Source organism: Macaca mulatta, chromosome 8, assembly GCF_049350105.2.
Source record: "Macaca mulatta isolate MMU2019108-1 chromosome 8, T2T-MMU8v2.0, whole genome shotgun sequence".
Classification (NCBI taxonomy): domain Eukaryota; kingdom Metazoa; phylum Chordata; class Mammalia; order Primates; family Cercopithecidae; genus Macaca; species Macaca mulatta.
The window spans coordinates 109,086,225-109,107,754 of NC_133413.1; the positions used below are offsets into that span (position 1 = coordinate 109,086,225).

Sequence of the window (21,530 nt, forward strand, 5' to 3'; positions counted from 1 at the left end):
AAAAACTAGCCGGACGAGGTGGCGGGCCCTGTAGTCCCAGGTACTCGGGAGGCTGTGGCAGGAGAATGGCGTAAACCCGGGAGGCGGAGCTTGCAGTGAGCCGAGATCCGGCCACTGCACTCCAGCCTGGGCGGCAGAGCCAGACTCCGTCTCAAAAAAAAAAAAAGAAAAAAGAAACTAACAGCGTACCTAAAAATGTGAGGTCTGTGTTATGGAATGTATGCTTTCTTCATTAACAACAATAATTCAAAGTACCAATGGTGACTACTAAGATTCTATCCTTGGTTCTTTACTTCTCTGCATTCTTCTACCCAAATGCATCTGACAGATAATCATGTTCAAAACACAAAAGACACTTTTATCTAACTAAGTGAGATGACAGGATAAGGATGACAATGTCAAAAGCAAATATATATAGGGCCATTTATGTGCCAGGTGTTATTCTTTAAATGCATGTAATCTTCGTAACAACTCATATCTTATCCCATATATCAGATGAAGAAATTAAGTCACAGAGAAGTTTAAAAACTTGCCCAAGTCCAGAGAGGTAGTATGTAGCAGAGCTAGGATTCAAATCCTGGCAGTCTGACTCCAGATTTCATGTTCTCAGCTCAATTCTAGTCTTCAGCTATAATTCCAATCCTTTCTTTCCATATGACTATTTAACCTCTGTATGTTTCCATTTCTCATCTGGAAAATGGGTCAATAATAGTTCTTACTTCATAAAGTTCTCCAATCTTTATGAGGATTAACTGCTATAATATACATAATATATTTAGAAAAGTACCTGGCACATAAAAGTAATACATATGTCTGTTGTTATTTTATCTACCAAATGTCTGTCACTGGAGTTGAGAACCACTGTTCTAAAACTGTAACAATCAGTGAGAATTTAACAAGCAGAATAGTCTTAATGTGTCCTTTACAGTGGTAACTAAAGAAAACCGGACTTTCTCAACTATTTTCATTATGAAACAAGTTCACCACCAGCCTTCAAGAAAATATACAAATCATTTAAGAGTTGCTCTCTTCAGTCTGGAATTTCTTCTCCATTATTTAGTATTCCCTCACACTCACCCAAAATTACAGAAACAGATCTCATCCTGATAAAGGTATATAGTGAAAATGTCTCTTATATACTAAACTGAATGTTCACATAACTTTGAAGACATAAAACCTATGTGGCATTTTAGGCCAGGTGTGGTGGCTCACATCTGTAATCCCAGCACTTTGCGAGGCTGAGGTGGATGGATCACCTGAGGTCAGGAGTTCAAGACCAGCCTGGCCAACGTGGTGAAACCCCATCTCTACTAAAAATATAAAAATTAGTTAGGCATGGTGGTGCATGCCTATAATCTCAGATACTTGGGAGACTGAGGCACAAGAACTGCTTGAACCTGGGAAGTGGAGGTTGCAGTAAGCCAAGATAGTGCCACCACACTCCAGCCTGAGCAACAGGGCAAGACTCTGTCTCAAAAAAAAACAAAAAACAAAAAACAAACAAAAAAAAACACCTGTGTGGTATTTTAATGTAATTCTCATCTATACAGCTGGATGCTGGGTACTCTTGAACCAGAATACTACGCCCAGAGTCTGGCTTCACGAAAGAGCTACAAAGTGTAAAGACTGAAAGAACTACAACCATCCTTTAACCCAGGGACTAATGCTGATTGACATTTAAATATGCTTCTATTAATAGTTTTCTGTTGTGACAACACTCTTGCACAGCCCCAATAAACAATTGTGCCAAGATTTCTCAAAAGTACAGAAGGAGAAGGAAAACCACTGGATAGATCCTAGAGTACATATTCAACAACAGATTATCAAATTACTCTTTGAAGTAGTTGTACTAATTTAAACTCCTAACAGTATGATAGCATATAAAGTATATATAAGGCACAGGTGAATATAATAAATTTGGAAGCATTTCTATGGACAGGGTCACAGCCAAGAGCAGACAATGAAGTGATCTATCAAGTAAACCCCAGAAGGACTTCCAGCTTAGTACCATAGGGTAGGGAGAGCAAGAGTGAAAGGGAGTTCACTTTTTCATGGAAGCTGAAAAGAAGAAAATGGAACAACAGTTGGCTCCTTGTCCCCAGTCTGCCCCTACTCCCATGTACATGCAGATTACATGAATTCTGTCATTTATCCCCAGATCAAAAAAAAGGGGAAAGGGTTCCTCTCTGAAGAAATTCAGGGGACCGGGCACGGTGGCTCACGCCTGCAATTCCAGCACTTTGGGAGGCCGAGGTGGGCGGATCATGAGGTCAGGAGATGGAGACCATCCTGGCTAACACGGTGAAACCCCGTCTCTACTAAAAAAAAATGAGATGGGTGTGGTGGCAGGCGAGCTACTCGGGAGGCTGAGGCAGGAGAATGGCGTGAACCTGGGAGGCGGAGCTAGCAGTGAGCCGAGATGGCACCACCGCACTCTAGCCTGGGGGACAGAGCGAGACTCCTTCTCAAAACAAAAAAAAAAGAAAGAAATTCAATAAAAACCTGTTGTAGGCCCTTTCCCTTAAAAGCTAGCTCCCAACCCATTCACCCTATTATGCCTGTCAGTGAAAAGGCATTGCTTACGGTGAGACCTGATCAGCCTTCCAGTCCCAAGGGCAAGACCAGAATAAATAAAACAAGGAAATCAATAACCCTAGAAGAAACAGAAATGATTCAGGAAACAGACAATGGCATTTATTTTAAAAAACTTATTATTCTTAAAGCAATTTCAAAAGCTTTTCTATCCATGTCAGCATCAATATGTTATGAAAAAGGAATAAGCGTACGCATTCTTTTAATTAAAATATAACTGCTGAAATAAAAAGTTCAGTTAGAAGAGTCAGAAAATAAAGCAAAATAAAGCATCCCACCTCCTCCAAAAGGCAAAAAGACATAAAGAGAGGAAAATCTAAGAGGAAAAACAAATTCAGGAGATTCAAGCTTTCAATAAAGAAAACAGAAATTTTCCAAAGCTGAAGACAGACAAGTGTTTATATATTAAAAGGAACTACTGAATGCTGAGCATAACTAATAAAAAGGACTCACATGTAGGCACATTCTTGTGAAATACCAGAAACATCAAGATAAAAAGAAAAGTTCAGAAATTTCCAGAGGGGGAAAAAAACCTACAAATAAATAAGACTCAGACAGCCATTATCAACACTAGATGTTAGAAGATAAATGGAGGAAAGTCTCAAAGCTCTGAGAGAAAATTATTTTGACTGTAAAATTCTACTTAGGCAATGGACCAAGTATAAAAGCAAAATAAAGACATTTTCAGATACGCAAAGGCTCAAACAATAATTGACCTCTTATTCTTGTATCATGAAGAAGACAGTTTAGGAAGAATACAAAACAAAGGTAAAAACCAAGAAAACAGGAAATATCCTTTTTTTAATGGTGGCACTAACCCAAGAGTCAAGTGAAAAGAAATTCTAAGGATACAGCTATAAAGCAGACCTCAAAGCAATGAGTCCACATTAGAACAAGAAATCAGGAAGCTCCAAAGAAAATCTCAAAGAAGAATCACATACATTCCAGGAAATAAATATACTGAGTAAGAAGCTCAAAGATATTACCAAAGCGATAAAAGATGCATACATTGCTTTTCTCAAAATAACAAAAAAAAGAAAAAACTCCCGGAAACAGAAAATTATATAACAACATGATCCTAATGGAGCCATCAACCTAAAATGTGGAAATGATTTTGAGTAATTAATTGATTAAGTGTGAGAAAAGTAAATCCATTTAGACAACATGCTGGGAACATTCTCCTTTGGGTAACCTAGGATATTTAGAGAGAGAAATAAAATTTGAGCATATCATTGTTTCCTCTTCCAAGATGTTCTTTGCCCTCTCTTCTCTCCTCTCACTCGTTTATTCATTCATTCTTTCAATATTTACTGAGCACCCGTGCTAGGAGCTGAAGATAAAACAGTTAACAAAAAAAGAAAAATCCCTGCCCTTTTGAAGCTTATATTCAATAACTCCTACTCTTTCAAGAATCTGCTAATGCAGGAGTCTCCAATCCCTGGGTACTGGTCCATGGCCTGTTAGGAACCGGGCCACACAGCAGGAGGTGAGTGGCGGGTGGGCGAGCATTACTGCCTGAGCTCCACCTCCTCCTGTCAGATCAGCAGCAGCATTAGATTCTCATAGGAGAACAAACCCTACTGTGAACTGCGCATGCAAGGAATCTAGGTTGTGCACTCCTTATGAGAATCTAATGCCTGATGATCTGAGCTGAACTGGTTTCATCCTGAAACTATCACCCCCAACCATAGAAAAATTGTCTTCCATGAAACCAGTCCCTGGTGCCAAAAAGGTCGAGGACCACTGTGCTAATGGATTCTCTCACCAATGAAACTTTTTCTAAATTGTTAGACTATGTGTGCCTCCTTTTTTCCTCCTAAAGAGCTCTCTTTGCAAAACAGAATTTGGCTTTTTACATACCTATTACCTCATCTAATGTGTGAAGAATGCAAGACACCAGCATTTATTAGTTATTTGTACCTCTAGTGAACAGCACTGGGCCTAAATCAATAAATAGGTTTTGAACCTTTCTACTCAACCAAAATGTAAATAAAACAGCTGTATTCATCCACTCTCACACTGCTATAAAGAACTACCTGAGACTGGGTAATTTAGAAGAAAAGAGATTTGACTGACTCACAGTTCCACAGGCTGTACAGGAAGCATGGCTGGGGAGGCCTCAGGAGACTTATAATCGTGACAGAAGGGCAAAGGGGAAGCAAGCACGGAATTCTCATGGCAGAGCGGGAGAGAGGATGAAGGGGGAAGTGCTACACACTCTGATGAGAACTCACTATCATAAGAACAGCCAGGGGGAAATCTGCACCCATGATCCAATCACCTCCCACCAGGTCCCTCCCCAAACACTGGGGATTACAATTCAACATGAGATTTGAGTGGGAACGTAGAGCTAAACCATATCAACTGCCAAGTAAAATGTAAAGCACTATGCAAATGTTACTTATTATTTAACAGATGAGGACACTGAAGTCCTTCTCAGTTAAATGATTTGCTCCAGACCATAAAACTAGTCTGTAGAAGAACCAAAACTAAAACCTATATTGCTGAAAGCCTGGGTTCATGCCATTTCTACTATACTAGGTTGAATAAAAACAAGTAGTCAAATCAAAAAATGGGCCTAAATGGGAGAGAATTACCTTAGGCATTTTCTTAGAATGTTTTTAAGTACACAATAAACATCTAAAACATAGACTCTATTTCTTCCATATGTCAAGACATAGCTTTACAATTATGTAAAGATTATTTGGAAAGCCTCTAATCAAAAATCTAACCTATCTTTTAAGAGCTTCAATTTCACAGAGTTATGCATTTCTACTCTGTAGTATATGTTTGAAATGCATAAATGTTTCGAGATGTTTAATGGCATTTAATATAATATAAGTTGGTTTTTTAAAAATTTCCTCACGGGAAACCTTCAAAACTCATTACCACAAATATACTAAACTTTTATTCTTTTTAAACTTGAAAACACTTGACTCCTCAAAAAAAAAATGCTTATATTACTACCTTATACAACAACAACAAAAAGCTTTTTCATGAGTTACATACAGCAAGCCTATGGTTAAAATTATCAATATACACATTTTTAAAATTAAGCAAAAAATTAAACATAGATACATATATAACTTTTGTAAAAATCGGAGAACTAATGAAACATATTCTGGTATTTCACACATGCCAAGGTTACTAGTAAGCATACTTTTTATGGCTTGTCTTTGGTAATGACCATATCTGTTCAGCAATCCACATTATTAATACTGAATAGTAGTCATGGAAATTATAACTTATCCACAAAAATATAACACTGAATAGAGAGGTAGGGTAATTTTATATTCACAGGATAAGAACAAAAATTGGCTGTTTCAGCTCAACATTTATCAAAGGCTTATAGGTGCCAAAAAGTATTCTAGGCACTTGGAATATTTCAAGATGAATATATTAAAACTCCTGTCCTTGAGGAGTTTACTCCTTGAGTTTACTCTTCAAGGAGAAAGGCAACTGCAACCACTCTTCTCCCAAACACTAAAGCTGACTAATTAAATGTAACTCCCAAGTATAGGATACCATGGCTGGATTATCTACAAAGAAGTTTCATCAAACTTAAAAGATAGTTTAAAATACTGTGAAAAAATCAGTTACTGAATGTGTGTGATACCAGGACTTGAGCTATGTTTGTGAGTCTGATCACAAAAATCAGAAATTTAAGTCACATACACTATTTTATAAAGCCCCAAATACTTAAAAACCAAAAGGACGGCCGGGCGCGGTGGCTCAAGCCTGTAATCCCAGCACTTTGGGAGGCCGAGACGGGCGGATCACGAGGTCAGGAGATCGAGACCATCCTGGCTAACACGGTGAAACCCCATCTCTACTAAAAAAAAATACAAAAAACTAGCCGGGCGAAGTGGCGGGCGCCTGTGGTCCCAGCTACTCGGGGAGGCTGAGGCAGGAGAATGGCGTAAACCCGGGAGGCGGAGCTTGCAGTGAGCTGAGATCCGGCCACTGCACTCCAGCCTGGGCGACAGAGCCAGACTCAGTCTCAAAAAAAAAAAAAAAAAAAAAACAAAAAACCAAAAGGACTCAATGAATACTAACCTAATAGATTTGTACTCATAATGTAACCAGAAGAGTCAAGAGAAACTTTTATCATCCACTAGAATACAGAAGAGTTTTACCTTTTTCCTAATTCTAGTACCACTACCATTAATTACCACAATTCGTTACCAGCTCAGGTGCCAACTCTGTGATCTGGCCCATGTTGAGTAAGAATCAGCACCTAAATAGACAAAATCTCTATCCTTTACAACTCAGACTCAGTTACAATCACTGGAATATGTCTAATTAATCCGCAACTTAATTCTATGCCTTCATCTTTTCCTACATGTTTCCCAAAGAAAAAGTACAGATCAGCTTTTGAAGGTCCTTCTTTAATATCTATGCTGACAATCAGATAATTTGTTTTATGACTTTTAAAATACGTGAAGTACTCATATAACTATTAGCCACCTGTCAAGCAATAAAACGGATCCAAAAAAAAAGGCCAACAGAAATAACAAACAGCAAAGAATAGGCACAAAAAGAACATGAAACAGCCAATATAAATATGAAAAGACAGCCTACCTAATAGTCAAAATAAACATCATCACCACAGTAAAAACAGCATTTATTGTGCTTTCTTTATGTAAGAGTGAATATGCAATAAAGACTCAATTAATTAATCAATGATTTACTAAACAGACAACAAACTACCTGAGAAAATATGCAAATTTTCAAATAAGAGGTAACATTTTCAGCTGGGACTTCATGGATGCAAGTTCACTAGGCAAAGTCTGGGGGTAGGGATAACACTAAAAGAAGGGCAGAGGACAAGGCAAGGGCATACATATCATCACCAAAATATGAAGCCAGTTCTTATTCTAGGAGCCAGTTCTCATTGTAACACTGAAATGGAAAGTACCTGATAAAACAGTGACGAGGTATGAAACTGTACAGGTAGAAAGGAGGTAATATATAAACTCTGTTTATACATCAGGCTAAAAAATTTGAACTTAAATGTTTTGTTTAAAAGACATGTAACTTAATTGGACTTGCTCTTTCCTGTGCCTTTTATTTTCAGTTTTCAAGGAAACATTTGTTCAAAAATAGACAATCATCAATAATTCAGAATCAAGAACGCTTTATCCCTAATAAGATTTCTCTCAAAGACAAGCACAATTCCACACACACAAAAAATACGTTACTTAGGTGGTCCTCCAAGACTTACTACTCTTAAAACAAATTAAAAATTTAGAATCCATTGTCAACTCCCTAAATGATCACATAATTTTGTTTCTTCTCTATAATAAACGAAGCTCACTTCTAAGCTGTCCATTACTCTGAGAAAGCTTACTATTAATATGGTTGATATATGTAGTATATACATAATCAAAGGAACTATACAGTTAAGCTCTCATATCAGAACAGGATTATGCTGTCAGAGCAACATCCATATGAGTCCACTTGAGCATCAATCCAACCTTGTTCTCAACCTATATTTTATAGTTTTTATTAACAATTTAAAGATAAGCACAAAACAATAATTTCAGTGATCATGTTTTTACATCTTTTTTAGATTTATAAAGGTTAAAGTTGTCAATAAAGTTTTACATCCACAGATCATACATGAATTCGTTTAAGTGAATATAATAATAAGAAAAGTCAATTCAAGGGCTCTACCTGACATACCCAAATGGTCAAGAGTAAAAAAAGATGCAAGCAAATTAGTAAACCAGTATCTGAGATACTCACTGCAACGAACAGGCCCCAAACACAAAGCATGAGTTTCAAGGACAAGTTAAAACTTCTAAAAAGAGATTAAGAGAAATAACTGGGGCACTAGGCAAAAATGATACAAAATGTCAAACAGGATTATTAACTGGATTACAAAAAAGGTACGTGGATAGAAAATAAATAAGCAAATGACTAATTAGTAAAATCAAGGAACAGGGTCAGAGGAGTACCAACGGCAAAAGTTGCTATGGTGAATAACAAAAATATACAAGATACAGCATTCTTAGATACTACCATTAGCCAACTTGAAAATATAAGAACAATAAAAGATCATTCATATTAGCAGTAAAAATGACAAAGCTCCTAGAAGCAAATCAAATTTAAAATGTATACTTTTTTTTTCTCTTTTTTTTTGAGACGGAGTTTCACCCTGTTGCCTAGGCTGGAGTGCAATCTCAGCTCACTGCAACGTCTGCCCCGCAGGTTCAAGCGATTCTCCTGCCTCAGCCTCCTGAGTAGCCAGGATTATAGGCGCCCGCCACCAGACCCAGCTGATTTTTTTTGTATTTTTAGTAGAGACGGGGTTTTGCCACACAGGCCAGGCTAGTCTCAAACTCCCACCACCACACCCAGCTAATTTTTTTGTTATTTTTAGTAGAGACGGAGTTTTGCCATGTTGGCCAGGCTGGTCTCAAACTCCTGACCTCAGGAGATCCACCTGCCTTGGCCTCCAAAAGTGCCAGGATTACACCCATGAGCTACCGCACCCAGCCAAACAATTTTCAAGGAGACTTAAAAACACATTTAAATACAAAAAAGAAGAACTGAACACAAAGATATTCTATGATCATGGATTGGAAAATACCAGTTAACACAAATTATGAGTTAAATCTAATTCCAATCACAAACCCAGCAAGACTTTTTGTGGAGCTTGACAACTTATTCTAAAATTTATATGAGGCCAGGCACAGTGGTTCATGCCTGTAATCCCAATACTTTGGGTGACCAGGTGGATCCACCTCAGGTCAGGAGTTTGAGACCAGCCTGGCCAATGTGGCGAAACCCCATCTCTACTAAAAATATAAAAATTAGGTGGGTATGGTGGCGGCTGCTTATAATCCCAGCTACTAGGGAGGCTGAGGCACAACAATCACTTGAACCTGGGAGGCAGAGGCTACAGTGAGTCAAGATCACGCCATTGCACTCCAGCCTGGGCAACAAGAATGAAACTCCGTCTCAAAAAATAATAATAATAATAATAAAATAAATAAATAAATAAATAAATAAATAAAACATATATGAGAGATCAAGGAAAACAAAGACAAGGGAATTGCATCCCAAATATCAAACATGCCACCATATAATTAAGAACATATTTCTGTTGCAGAAGCAGGCAAATAAATCTCTGCTATAACAGAGAGACCAAATATAGAGCCAAATATATACATAACCTTAGTAGGACAGGCTTATAAGCCAGTTAAAAAGGGATAGAAAATTGTGTTAGGACAATTAGATTTCCACACAGAAAAAAAAAAAAAAGAAAGAAAAAAAGAAGTGCTGTATACCCCTATCTCATATCATAAACGGAAATAAACTCCAGCTAGATTAAAGATGTAGGTAAAAAACCAGCCTGTTGCAAGACAAGAGTGACACCATTTCAAAGCAAAACCACCATAATGACAGGAGTTTGGCTCCAGCAGCAAGATCTTCAAACAACGCCTGTAGCATAGATAACCCCTCATAAAGATGTTTATCTAACCTCTCCAGTGGTCACGAATAGCAAGAAAGTCTAAAGTGTCACCAGCTGCACATGTTTTACCAAAACAGCTTGCTATATAAAGGATATTTTGGGAAGGGTGGATGTGGGAATACGCCACCTCTTGGCCACCCAAAACATTATTTCTGTTAGTAAGTCTGTAATAAATGTTTTTTATAAGAAACTGGATTTGTCAGCGTCTTTCTTCAGCCTCTCAGCTCCCTTAGCCTTTGGGGGTAGCTTTGCATGTGTTTGCTCATAGCAGAACAGAACTGCTAATAACAAAACTTGTATTATTTGAAAGAGTTTCACTTCTGGTAATGATAAACTAGATAATTCAGACCACTCTCCTGCTGAAAGAACTAAAATGTCTGGACAAAATACATTTAAAAGTCTATGTTAAGGCTAATGAAGACACAAGGCTAAAGAAAACAAAATATTAGAAAAAAGAAAAAGAAAGAGGTGAGCCTAGCAATAAGGGCTCCTTTTCTCCAACAGGCATCTATTAATTACAGAACAGAGGCCAAGAGGCTAAGAAGCAGAGCAGACCTTTTGACTGACTTACAAGATGAGAAGGTCAAAGATTGGAAATCAAAACCTACCAAGAAACTGCGAAGCCCTGTAATGCCAAAGGACCATATCCTAGATGTAAAGGAGGATCAGCCCTCAAAAGTACAGTCATGTGTCACCTGACAACATGGATACATTCCAAAAAAGACATTATTAGGCAGTTTCATCATTGTGTGAACATCACAGAGGGGGTTTACACAAACCTAGATGGTATAGCCTATTGCTCCTAGACTACACACCTGTATAGCATGTTACTGTACAGAATGCTGTAGGCAGCAGTAACACAATGGTATTTGTGTATCTAAACACATCTAAACATAGAAAAAGTACAGTAAAAATACGATACTATAATCTTATGGTACCACCATTCTATATGCAGTCCATCATTGATGGAAACATCATTATGTAGCACATAACTGTACTAAAGCCCAGATTCAAATTATCTCTAACCCTAACTGAATTAAAGTGATCTAGGATTGCTAGTTCTAGTCACCAGATAGAAACAAACAAAAACCTTAAGTAAAATACATCAACATTCAGAAGTTCAAATAACCTCTATCACATTTTATGCAATGTCCAGCACTCTATCAAAGATCACAAGGCATAGACAAAAACAATAAAAAACAAGAGAAACAATATAAAATAGAGACACAAAGGAGATTAACATTTAAAGATTAGCAGACAGAATTAGACTATAATTAATATATTCTAGGATATGAGCCTAAGCAACAAAGTGAGACCCTATATCTCCAAAAAATCAAAAAAATTAGCCGGGCATGGTGGCACATGACCGTGGTTCCAGCTACTCAGGAGGCTGAAGTGGGAAGATCACTTGAGCCCAGGAGGTCAAGGCTATAGTTAGCCATGATCACACCACTGCACTAGAGCCTGAGTGACAGAGCAAGACCCTGTCTCAAAAAGAAAAACAAAAAATAAAAATAAATTATGTTCTGGGACATAAAATACAAGATTTCTGGATAATATCTTTAAAAGGCTAAAAGGAATCACTAACCTAGAATTCTTTACCCAGCAAATATACTGTTCAGAAGTGAAGTGAGGGTCAGGCATGGTGGCTCACATCAGTCATCCCAGCACTATGGGAAGCCAAGGCAGGAGAATTGCTTGAGACCAGGAGTTGAAGACCAGCCTGGGCAATACAGCCAGACCCCATCTCTACAAAACAAAATTGTTTTAATTAGCCAGGCATGATGGCATGCTCCTGAAGTCCTAGTTACTCAGGAGGCTAAGGCTGGAGGATCGCTTGAGCCCAGAAGTTCAAGGTTGCAGTGAACTGCGATCACACCACTACATTCTAGCCTGGGCAAAAGAGCGAAAACCTGTCTCAAAAAAAGGAAAAAAGAAAACATGAAGTAAAATAACAACATGTTCACCAAAAAAAAAAAAAACAAACAAAACAAAACAAAAAAACCCAGGTATTATCATCATACCCACACATAAGGAAATACTAACAGATATTCTTCAGGCAACTGGGAAATACAGAAAGAAATAAAGAACAATAAAAAGCATAAATATATGAGTAAATATAAACATTTGCAATATAAAATAAGAATTCCTTGTGCTATTTCAAATATATACAGAATTTTAAAAAACAAAGCAGATCACAAAAAAACAACAGACCATACAAGCTCTTAAAAACAAATTGCCATATTCTTAGGAAAAGATTGTTTCATGACCATGAAAACAATTACTAGAGTGAGTTTTACACCTGTTTAATCAAAGACGACTGTTATACTAGTCAAATTTTTGAAAGCCAGTCAGTCAGTAATAGTCATGCTTCTGAAATTCAGACAGTCAAGAGTATCCTTCAGTGAACAAAGGCTTACAATGTCCAAATACTTTTTAAACGGAATGTTACATATCTTTATATTATTAACCTTAACAATAATGGTACTCTTTTTGAATAATAAATAAATGAAGAAAAATGTCCTTGCACTAGAAAAGAAAGATACAAATATTTCTGAGACTTAATAGGAGCTGTCATCAAGGCAACACTCAGAAACAATATACCTACAGCTCCTGATCAATCTCTTGTGCAGCTGTGGGCTCCTTTTCATATATGGAAATTAGACTATTACTATGTCACCCCAGAACCCAGGGTACCTGTTGTGTGAGAGTAACAACTATGCTATTCCAAGTGTACGACTTCCCAACATGCTCAGTGGACTGTGTCTTGTAACAAAGAATATGAACAGATAAAATCTTTTCTTTGAAAACTGACAAAGAGTTTTCTGAAGATAATGATCTGATCCATACCTATCTTTAAGAACTATAGTATGCCTTCACAGTTGTAATTATTGGCAACAACAATTAAACTTCTTGGATCAAATACTTCATATCTACTCAAAATTGTAACATTAACACTTAAAACTAAGAAAATAGAGATGTTTAAAATTTTCCATTTCACACACTTTTACTTCATATTCCTACTTGATAACTTTAAATACCAAATGCACTGTTTAGCCCTGAAATGATATTAAAACTCTTCTCTAACTGGGATATAATTACTTTCCATTGAAGCATTGTTCTGCCACTCAAGAGTCATCTGATTTACATAAGTGCTAGTTAAGCACCATAGAAATTCTAAAATATATCATTAGAATGTCACAGATCACTTAATCTACTCTGTCAAAACAGGGATTATTTCAACTTCTGTTTCACTTCTCTTAAAAGAAATCCTATTTACTTTCTTTTCTCTAACAGGGAAAAAAAAATTAGTAAAATAAACTTACAGTGTACTTCCCAAATCAAACTTTAAAATGATTCTGGTTAACCACAAATTGACTGAAGTATTTTTTCTGAATGTATTTTACTGAAACATGGCTGACAACATATAATAATGTTACTGCTACAGAATTACAAATTATTTCACTGATTACTCTTCTTATTCAAGAAAAAAAGGTCACTTTGGTCCATACAAAATTGTCCAAATAAACTAGATGCATTACTAGCTTAAAGTAAACAATTTTGTAAATAGCACTTCTACTTAGAGTTAAAACATAACCATAAAAAGCTTTCATTAAGCAATACATTTCACTAAGCTAAATTTATAGAAATATGTAATATTTCTATCACTTTCACACATCTTGAATATTTGGGAAAATAAATACAAAAATGTTTTATTTTTTTTAAATTCAGAAGTATATAATTTCTTCAAATATTACCAGCCATAAATAATATAGAAAATTTAAGATAAATAAATACCATGAATATTATAAACTTTAAATAAAATTCTAGCCATAATTTATGAAACTCACATTATTAAACAACACACACACACACTGATTCCAAATGAAGAAGAGAAGTACCATGGTAGTTTCTCTGTGACACAACAAAAATTATTCTAATAAAAAAATTAAACAATCATGTAATTCCTAAATTTGTCACAGAAAGGTATGTGAGCTGGTCCTCACACCTCCTACTAGATATCTTTACACAACTTAAAACCTTTTCTTTTTTCATGCTATTATTTTCTTTGTAACAAAATGCCAACTAGTCAGATTCTAAAATACGAATCTTTAGAAATGAGATTAGCAAAACTACTTTAAAATACTTACTGTCTTGTTTCGTAATCTAATTATGTCTGAGACAGAGCCAGCGCCACAGTACTCCATAACAATCCAGAGGTCTGTATTCTTAAAATAACTGCCATAGTACTTTACAACATATGGGCTAAAAGAAAACACATAAACAATTAAATTTAGTTAATTCCCAAAGAAATTTTTTTCTTAATCTCAATACAAAGTATTTTCAACATTTCATAATGTTCCAATAAGTTAAATAAGTAAATGTCTATTGTACATCAAATTCTCAATATCTGGAGTTCACCAACTATGCATAATTAGACTTTAATTCATGGATGAAATTTAACAGGATTACAAACCAGAAGAGGACCAAATGTTTTGAGTGATTCAGAAGAAAATAAGACTTCATTTTGGCAAAGAAATTACTACTTAACATGAGGAACAAATGAAAATTTTTCCCTTTAACTAAAGCATTTTAAATATAAGTCTTCTAAAGGATTTTGCATTCAGTCAAATATTAATCAACTCTAAAATAATCTATATTTCAATGAGGCCAAAAGAGTTATTTTAAATTTTCTTTCATTCTGGCTTTTGAAAATTCTAGAGAAAAAAATTATAACTTTTTCTGTTTAAATTTATAGAATTAAAATATTAGCAATTTAATTTCTAAACTGTGGTCTTATGTCTTCCAGAGCAGAATAAACTATGTTTATAGCCAAGCTGTCTTCAGGAAGATTTAGAAAGGGACAAATGACCATCAGCAATAATGTACATTATGGATAAACTACATATACCGATGTATGAGAAATCTTACCTATCTCAAAGAGGCAGAATACCAAATTCAAAAAATACATAGAGATAGAAAATACAAGACAGCAGAAACTAAATAGAACACAACTTTAATGCTACAAGAGCTCAAATGAGGAAATAACATTGGAATCATCCAAAGAGAACTTTGTGGAAGGGAGTGGGATTTATATGAGATTTTGAAAGAAAAGTTTAAACTCCAAAATGTAGGTGGAGAAGAGGGATAAGAAAATTCTAGAAAAGAGAAAGGCCATGAACAAAGGTACACAAATAGAAAGAGAAAAACCAAGTATGGCATGTAAGAGGACAACTTGTTCAAATAAATCATTCTATGTAGTAGTAGCTACAATCAAAAACAGTAGCTATTTTGCTGGGCACCAATGTAAGATAAATAAGACAGAAAAACAAATAAGCAAAAAAAAAAAAATTTAAAGTACAATAAAAGAACATGTAGAGACTCTACCAATTGTGGAGGTTAAGAGAAGACTGTCAGGGAAGACTTCTCAGTACAGCCTTTAAAATTTTAGCTATGCTCTGTCTTTGAGGCAGTAATAAATAGCCTACCATCCAAAAAAAAACACTCAGGACTAGATGGACTCAGGGTCGAATTCTAGCAGATATACAAAGAAGAGGTGGTACCATTCCTGCTGAAACTATTTCAAAAAAATTGAGAAGGAAATGCTCCCTAACTCATTCTATGAAGCCAGCATCATTCTGATACCAAAACCTGGCTGAGATACAACAAAAAAAGAAAATGTTAGGCCAATATCCTTGATGAACACTGATGCAAAAGTCGTCAACAAAACATTAGCAAACCAAATCTAGTGGCACATAAAAAACCCAACCCACCACAATCAAGTAGGCTTTCTCTTTGGTATGCAAGGTTGGTTCAACATATACAAATCAATAAATTTGATTCATCACATAAACAGAACTAAAGACAAAAACCACCTGATTATCTCAATAGATACAGAAAAGGCTTTCAATAAAATTAGACGTCCATTCACATTAAAAACTCTCAACAAACTAGGTATTGAAGGAACATACCTCAAAATAGTAAGAGCCATATATGCAAAACCCACAGCCAACAATCATACTGAATGGGCATAAGCTGGAAGCATTCCCCTTGAAAAGCGGCATGAAGACAAGGATGCACTCTCTCACCATTCCTATTTAACATAGTATTGGAAGTCCCAGCAAGGGCAATCAGGCAAGAGAAAGAAAGAAAGGTCATCCAAACAGGAAGAGAGGAAGTCAAACTATCCCTGTTTGCAGATGACAAGATCCTATATTTAGAAAACCCCATAGCCTCAGCCCAAAAGCTTCTTAAGCTGATAAACAACTTCAGCAAAGTCTCAGGATACAAAAGCAATGTGCAAAAATCACTAGCATTCCTATACACCAACAACAGTCAAGCTGAGAGCCAAATCGGGAACTAACTCCCATTCACAACTGCCACCAAAAAGAATAAACTACATAGGAAGACAGCAAACTAGGGAGATTAAAGGTCTCCACAAGAACTATGAAACACTGCTCAAAGAAATCAGAGATGACATAAAGAAATGTGAAAACATTCCATGCTCAGGGATAGAAATAATCAATATCATTAAAAAGAGGCTGGGCACGGTGGCTCACGTCTGTAAACCCAGCACTTTGAGAGGATCACCTGGGGTCAGGAGTTTGAGATCAGCCTGGCCAAAATGGTGAAACTCCCATCTCTACTAAAAATACAAAAATTAGCTGGGCATGGTGGCGCGTGCCTGTAATACCAGTTACTAGGGAGCGTGAGACAGGAGAATCCCTTGAACTCAGAAGGCGGAGGTTGCAGTGAGCTGAGATTACGCCATTGCACTCCAGCCTGGGCAACACAGCAAGACTCCATCTCAAAAAATAATAATAATAAAAAAATAACAAAATATATTTATGTGTGTGTGTGTATATATATATATATATGTGTATATATATATATATACACACACACACATCATTAAAATGGTCACACTGCCCAAAGCAACTTATAGATTCAATGCCATTCTTATTAAAACTACTATTTGAGATTCAGCACAGAACTAGAAAAAATTATTTTGAAATTCATATGGAACCAAAAAAGAGCCTGAATAGCCAAAGAAATCCTAAGCAAAAAGAACAAAGCTGGAAGCATCAAGCTACCTGACTTCAAAATATACTACAGGGCTACAGTAACCAAAACAGCATGGTTATGATACAAAAAAAGACACATAGACAAATGAAACAGAATAAAGAACCCAGAAACAAGACCACACAACTACAACTATATGATCTTTGACAAACCTGACAATAACAGGCAATGGAAAAAAAGATTCCCCATTCAATAAATGGTGCTGGGATAACTGGCTAGCCATATGCAGAAGATTTGAAACTGGACCCCTCCCCTATATCATGTACAAAAATTTAACTCAAGATGGATTAAAGGCCTAAATGTAAAACCCAAAAATATAAAAACCCTGGAAGACAACCTAGGCAATACCATTCAGGACATGGGCAAAGATTTTACGACAAAGACACCAAAAGCAATCACAACAAAAGCAAAAATTGGCAAATGGGATCAAATAAAATCAAAGAGCTTCTGTACAGCAAAGAAACTAGCAAGAGAGTAAACAGACAACTTACAGAATGAGAGAAAATTTTTGAACAAACTATGCATCCAATAAAAGTCTAATATCCAGCAGCAATAAGGAACTTAAACAGATCCACAAGAAAAAAACAAAAACAAAAACAAAAAATAACACCATTAAAAAGTGGGCAAAGGACATGAACAGATACTTTTCAAAAGACCTACATGTGGCCAACAATTATATGAAAAAAAGTTCAACATCACTGATCATTAGAGAAATGCAAATCAAAACCACAATGAGATACCATGTCACACCAGTCAGAATGACTATTATTAAAAAGTTTTTTAAAAAAAAAAAAAGCAGATGCTGGCAAGGTTGTGGAGAAAAAGGAATGCTTACATACTGTTGGTGGGAGTGTAAATTAGTTCAACTATTGTGGAAGATAGCGTGGCAATTCCTCAAAGACCTAGAGACAGAAATATCATTCAACCTAGCAATCCCATTACTGGATATATACCCAAAGGAATATAAATTTTTCTATTATAAAGACACACGCATGCTTATGTTCATTGTAACTAGCACTATTCACAATAGCAAAGACACGGCACCAACCTAAATGCCCATCAATGACAGACTGGATAATGAAAATGTGGTACATATATACCATGGAATACTATGCAGCCACAAAAAAGAACAAAGTCATGTCCTTTGCAGAGACATGGATGGAGCTGGAGGCCACTGTCCTTAGCAAATTAACACAGGAACAGAAAACCAAATGCTGCATGTTCTCACTTATAACTGGGAGCTAAATGATAAGAACACATGGACACACAGAGTGAACAACACACACTGGGGCCTATCAGAAGGTGGAGGGTGGAAGGAGGGAGAGGATCAGGAAAAATAACTAATGGGTACTAGGCTCAATACCTGGGTGATAAAATAATCTGTACAACAAACCCCCATGACATAAGTTTACCCATGTAACAAACCTGCACATGTACCCCTGAACTTAAAATAAGTTAAAAATAAATAAATAACAAAAATATCAATCTAAAAAATAAAAGTTAAAATTTTTCCATTATAATTAAATTTTGTATTAAAAACAAAGGCAATAAATACAAAAAAAAATTAACTATGTCTTGAAGTCAAAGGTAGAACAGAGTGGTTGGAGCTAAAAGGCCTGAATTCAAACCTGTTTTATCCCCAGTGCTACTCCATTACCTCTTACACAGACTTGCTCCCCACCAGTCTCCTTGTCTTAGTTTTCTCCCCCGTTCTAATCTATGCTACATACAGTTGACAAGGTACTTTACTTTAAAACAAAAGTAAAATAAGCTGATCATACTGTTCTCCTAGTTAAACAAAAATACTCCAATCATTCTCCATTATCCAAAGGAAAAGGTCTGACCTGCTTCATATCACATACAAGTTATTTCAAAGTCTACCTTGTTACCCGTATCTCTGATTGCTCTCCATCTCGTACCTTAAGTTTCCAGACATACTCAGCTTTGCTAGGTCTTGGGAATTGAAAGTACGTATTTGGAGTTCATAAATGTTCGCTGAACCATTTAAGAAAAGTGCTTGTTTACAAACAAATGAAACTAAATACAGACTTAGAACTGCGACATATGGGAAACATTAAAAAAAAAAATCTCTTTACATATACTCCTTTGAGGTATGGAGCCTATGTGGAAACTTTTATAGGGAGTACTGTTCCTACACCTGGCTGTGCATCAGAGCCACCTGTGACCCAAGCCCATACTCCTTTGAGGTTCTGATTCAGTAGGTTTTTAAAAGCTCTACCGGTGACTCTGATATAGACCCAGAGTTAAGCTTCACTCCACCAGTGAACAGACTGTATATCCTTCAGAAAACAAACAAACAAATAAACAAAAACTCTTTCTCTCTCTCTATTTTTTTTTTCCTGAGACAGAATCTCACTCTGCCACCTAGGTTGGAGTGCAGTGGCACCATTTCAGCTCACAGTAATATCTGCTTCCTGGGTTCAAGTGATTCTCGTGCCTCAACCTCCCAAGTAGCTGGGATTACAGGCCTGTGTCACCACGCCCAGCTAATTATTGTAGTTTTGCTAGAGAGGGGGTTTTGCCATATTGGCCAGGCTCATCTTTAACTCCTGGCCTCATGTGTTCCGCCTGCCTCAGCCTCCAAAAGTGCTGAGACTACAGGCATGAACCACCATGCCCAGCCAAAAAAAAACTCTTTAAATATGAATTTTCTCATCCAAAATTTTGAAAAGTGTTAAGTAACAATCAATTCAAGATTATGTTCACTGAAAAGCACACAAAAAAATGTACATTTTTCTTGCCATGCACGCTAATCAGCAATGCTAAGAGTAGAAGTGACAACTCACAAAAATTAGGAATTCTAACCTGGGCAGCTACCTGAAAAAACAGCCCTATCTCTCCATAAGAGTAAGTCAAGAGAAAACGTTGGCAAAAGGTAAAATTCTCTTCAAAGAAATAATTCATGGCCCATCTAATACCCATGTAAGTAGATGGATCCAAGTCCAACACCTCTACAACATAAAACATGGCCTCACTAACTTTAACCCAGTGAAGTATGTAAGCAACTAGAACTAAACAGCCACATGCATTCACTGACCCTCTACTTGGGCCAGGCATTTGACCAGATGTTCAGTATGCACTGGTGAAACACACATCCACAATTTGGTCCCTCATACAGAATACACCAGCATGAATATACAGGAATTAAGGAAGTAAACACACAAATAAATATGATTACTAACTACAGCAAGAAAAGAAGAAAGGGTGCTATAAGATAAACTGGCTGTGACTTTATTTTGTATTCACCATTTCTGCAAATAAAATTGTTCCTAGTTCATATGAAGGAATGGAATGCATTCGTATTCCATGGTAGCCTCTGAGACTTGGAAGGCACTGGAGTATGTGAAAAACCTTTGAAGGTAGGTAAGTGAGCTTTAACAATAAAATGTCCTTTCTCCATTGAACTGCTGTGAATTACAAAATCCACAGATTGGAAAAGAAGGAAATGCTTAAACTCCAGAGTTCATATGTATACAGTGGCCATCCTCTGATACTTTCTATGTCAGCACCTTTTATACTGTAAAGCACTTATTACACCCTGCAAGGACTTTGTCATTGACTTTTATCTGCCTCCCCTAGAAGAATAGAAGCTCCATAAAGATAGGTACCAATCTGTCTTGCTTTGCATTTTATCCTCAGTAGCTCTCTTCTCATATACACAAACTGAACAAGCAGGCCGGGCACGGTGGCTCACGCCTGTAATCCCAGCACTTTGGGAGGCCGAGGCAGGCGAATCACGAGGTCAAGAGATCGAGACCATCCTGGCCAACATGGTGAAACCCTGTCTCTACTAAAAATACAAAAAAAAATTAGCTAGGCGTGATGGCGCGGGCCTATAAACCCAGCTACTCAAGAGGCTGAAGCAAGAGAATCGCTTGAACCCGGGAGGCAGTGGTTGCGGAGAGCCAAGATCGCACCACTGCACTCCAGCCTGGCGAAAGAACGAGGATCCATCTCAAAAAATATATATAAAATTAAAATAAATAAATAAAAGAACCAATGAATAAATAAATCACACAAAAAAACTAAGACAGGACCTAATTTAGGACTCTCCAAGGGAATAACATTTAAGCTAAAATGCAAAACTTAACTAGAAGTTAGCCAGATAACTAAGCACCAAGAACTGTCCTGCAAAGGCCCTGAAAGACAGAACAAAGCATAGTCAAAGAATTGAACGATTAGCGGGCCTAGGATAAAGTGAGTAAAGGATACAGTAGGACATAGTGGAGCTGCATATGTAGGGAGAAGCCTGACCATGAAGGGCCTCAAAACCAAGGTAAAGAGACTGGGCTTTATTTGAAATACAGGAAAAAATCAGTGAAGAATTTTAAGCAGAGGAATAACATGATGTAAA

The 21,530-nt window shown here is 36.6% G+C and overlaps 1 protein-coding gene across 5 annotated transcripts in view; it reads right to left on the reverse strand.

The window, feature by feature from the left end:
* The window catches only part of STK3 (serine/threonine kinase 3), a 330,283-nt gene that overhangs the window by 246,920 nt on the left and 61,833 nt on the right, over nt 1-21,530 (reverse strand). For all 5 annotated transcript variants that reach the window (XM_077942604.1, NM_001260967.1, XM_077942603.1 and 2 more), the window contains 1 exon segment: nt 14,224-14,338. In XM_077942604.1, the coding sequence (XP_077798730.1) occupies nt 14,224-14,338 (115 nt within the window).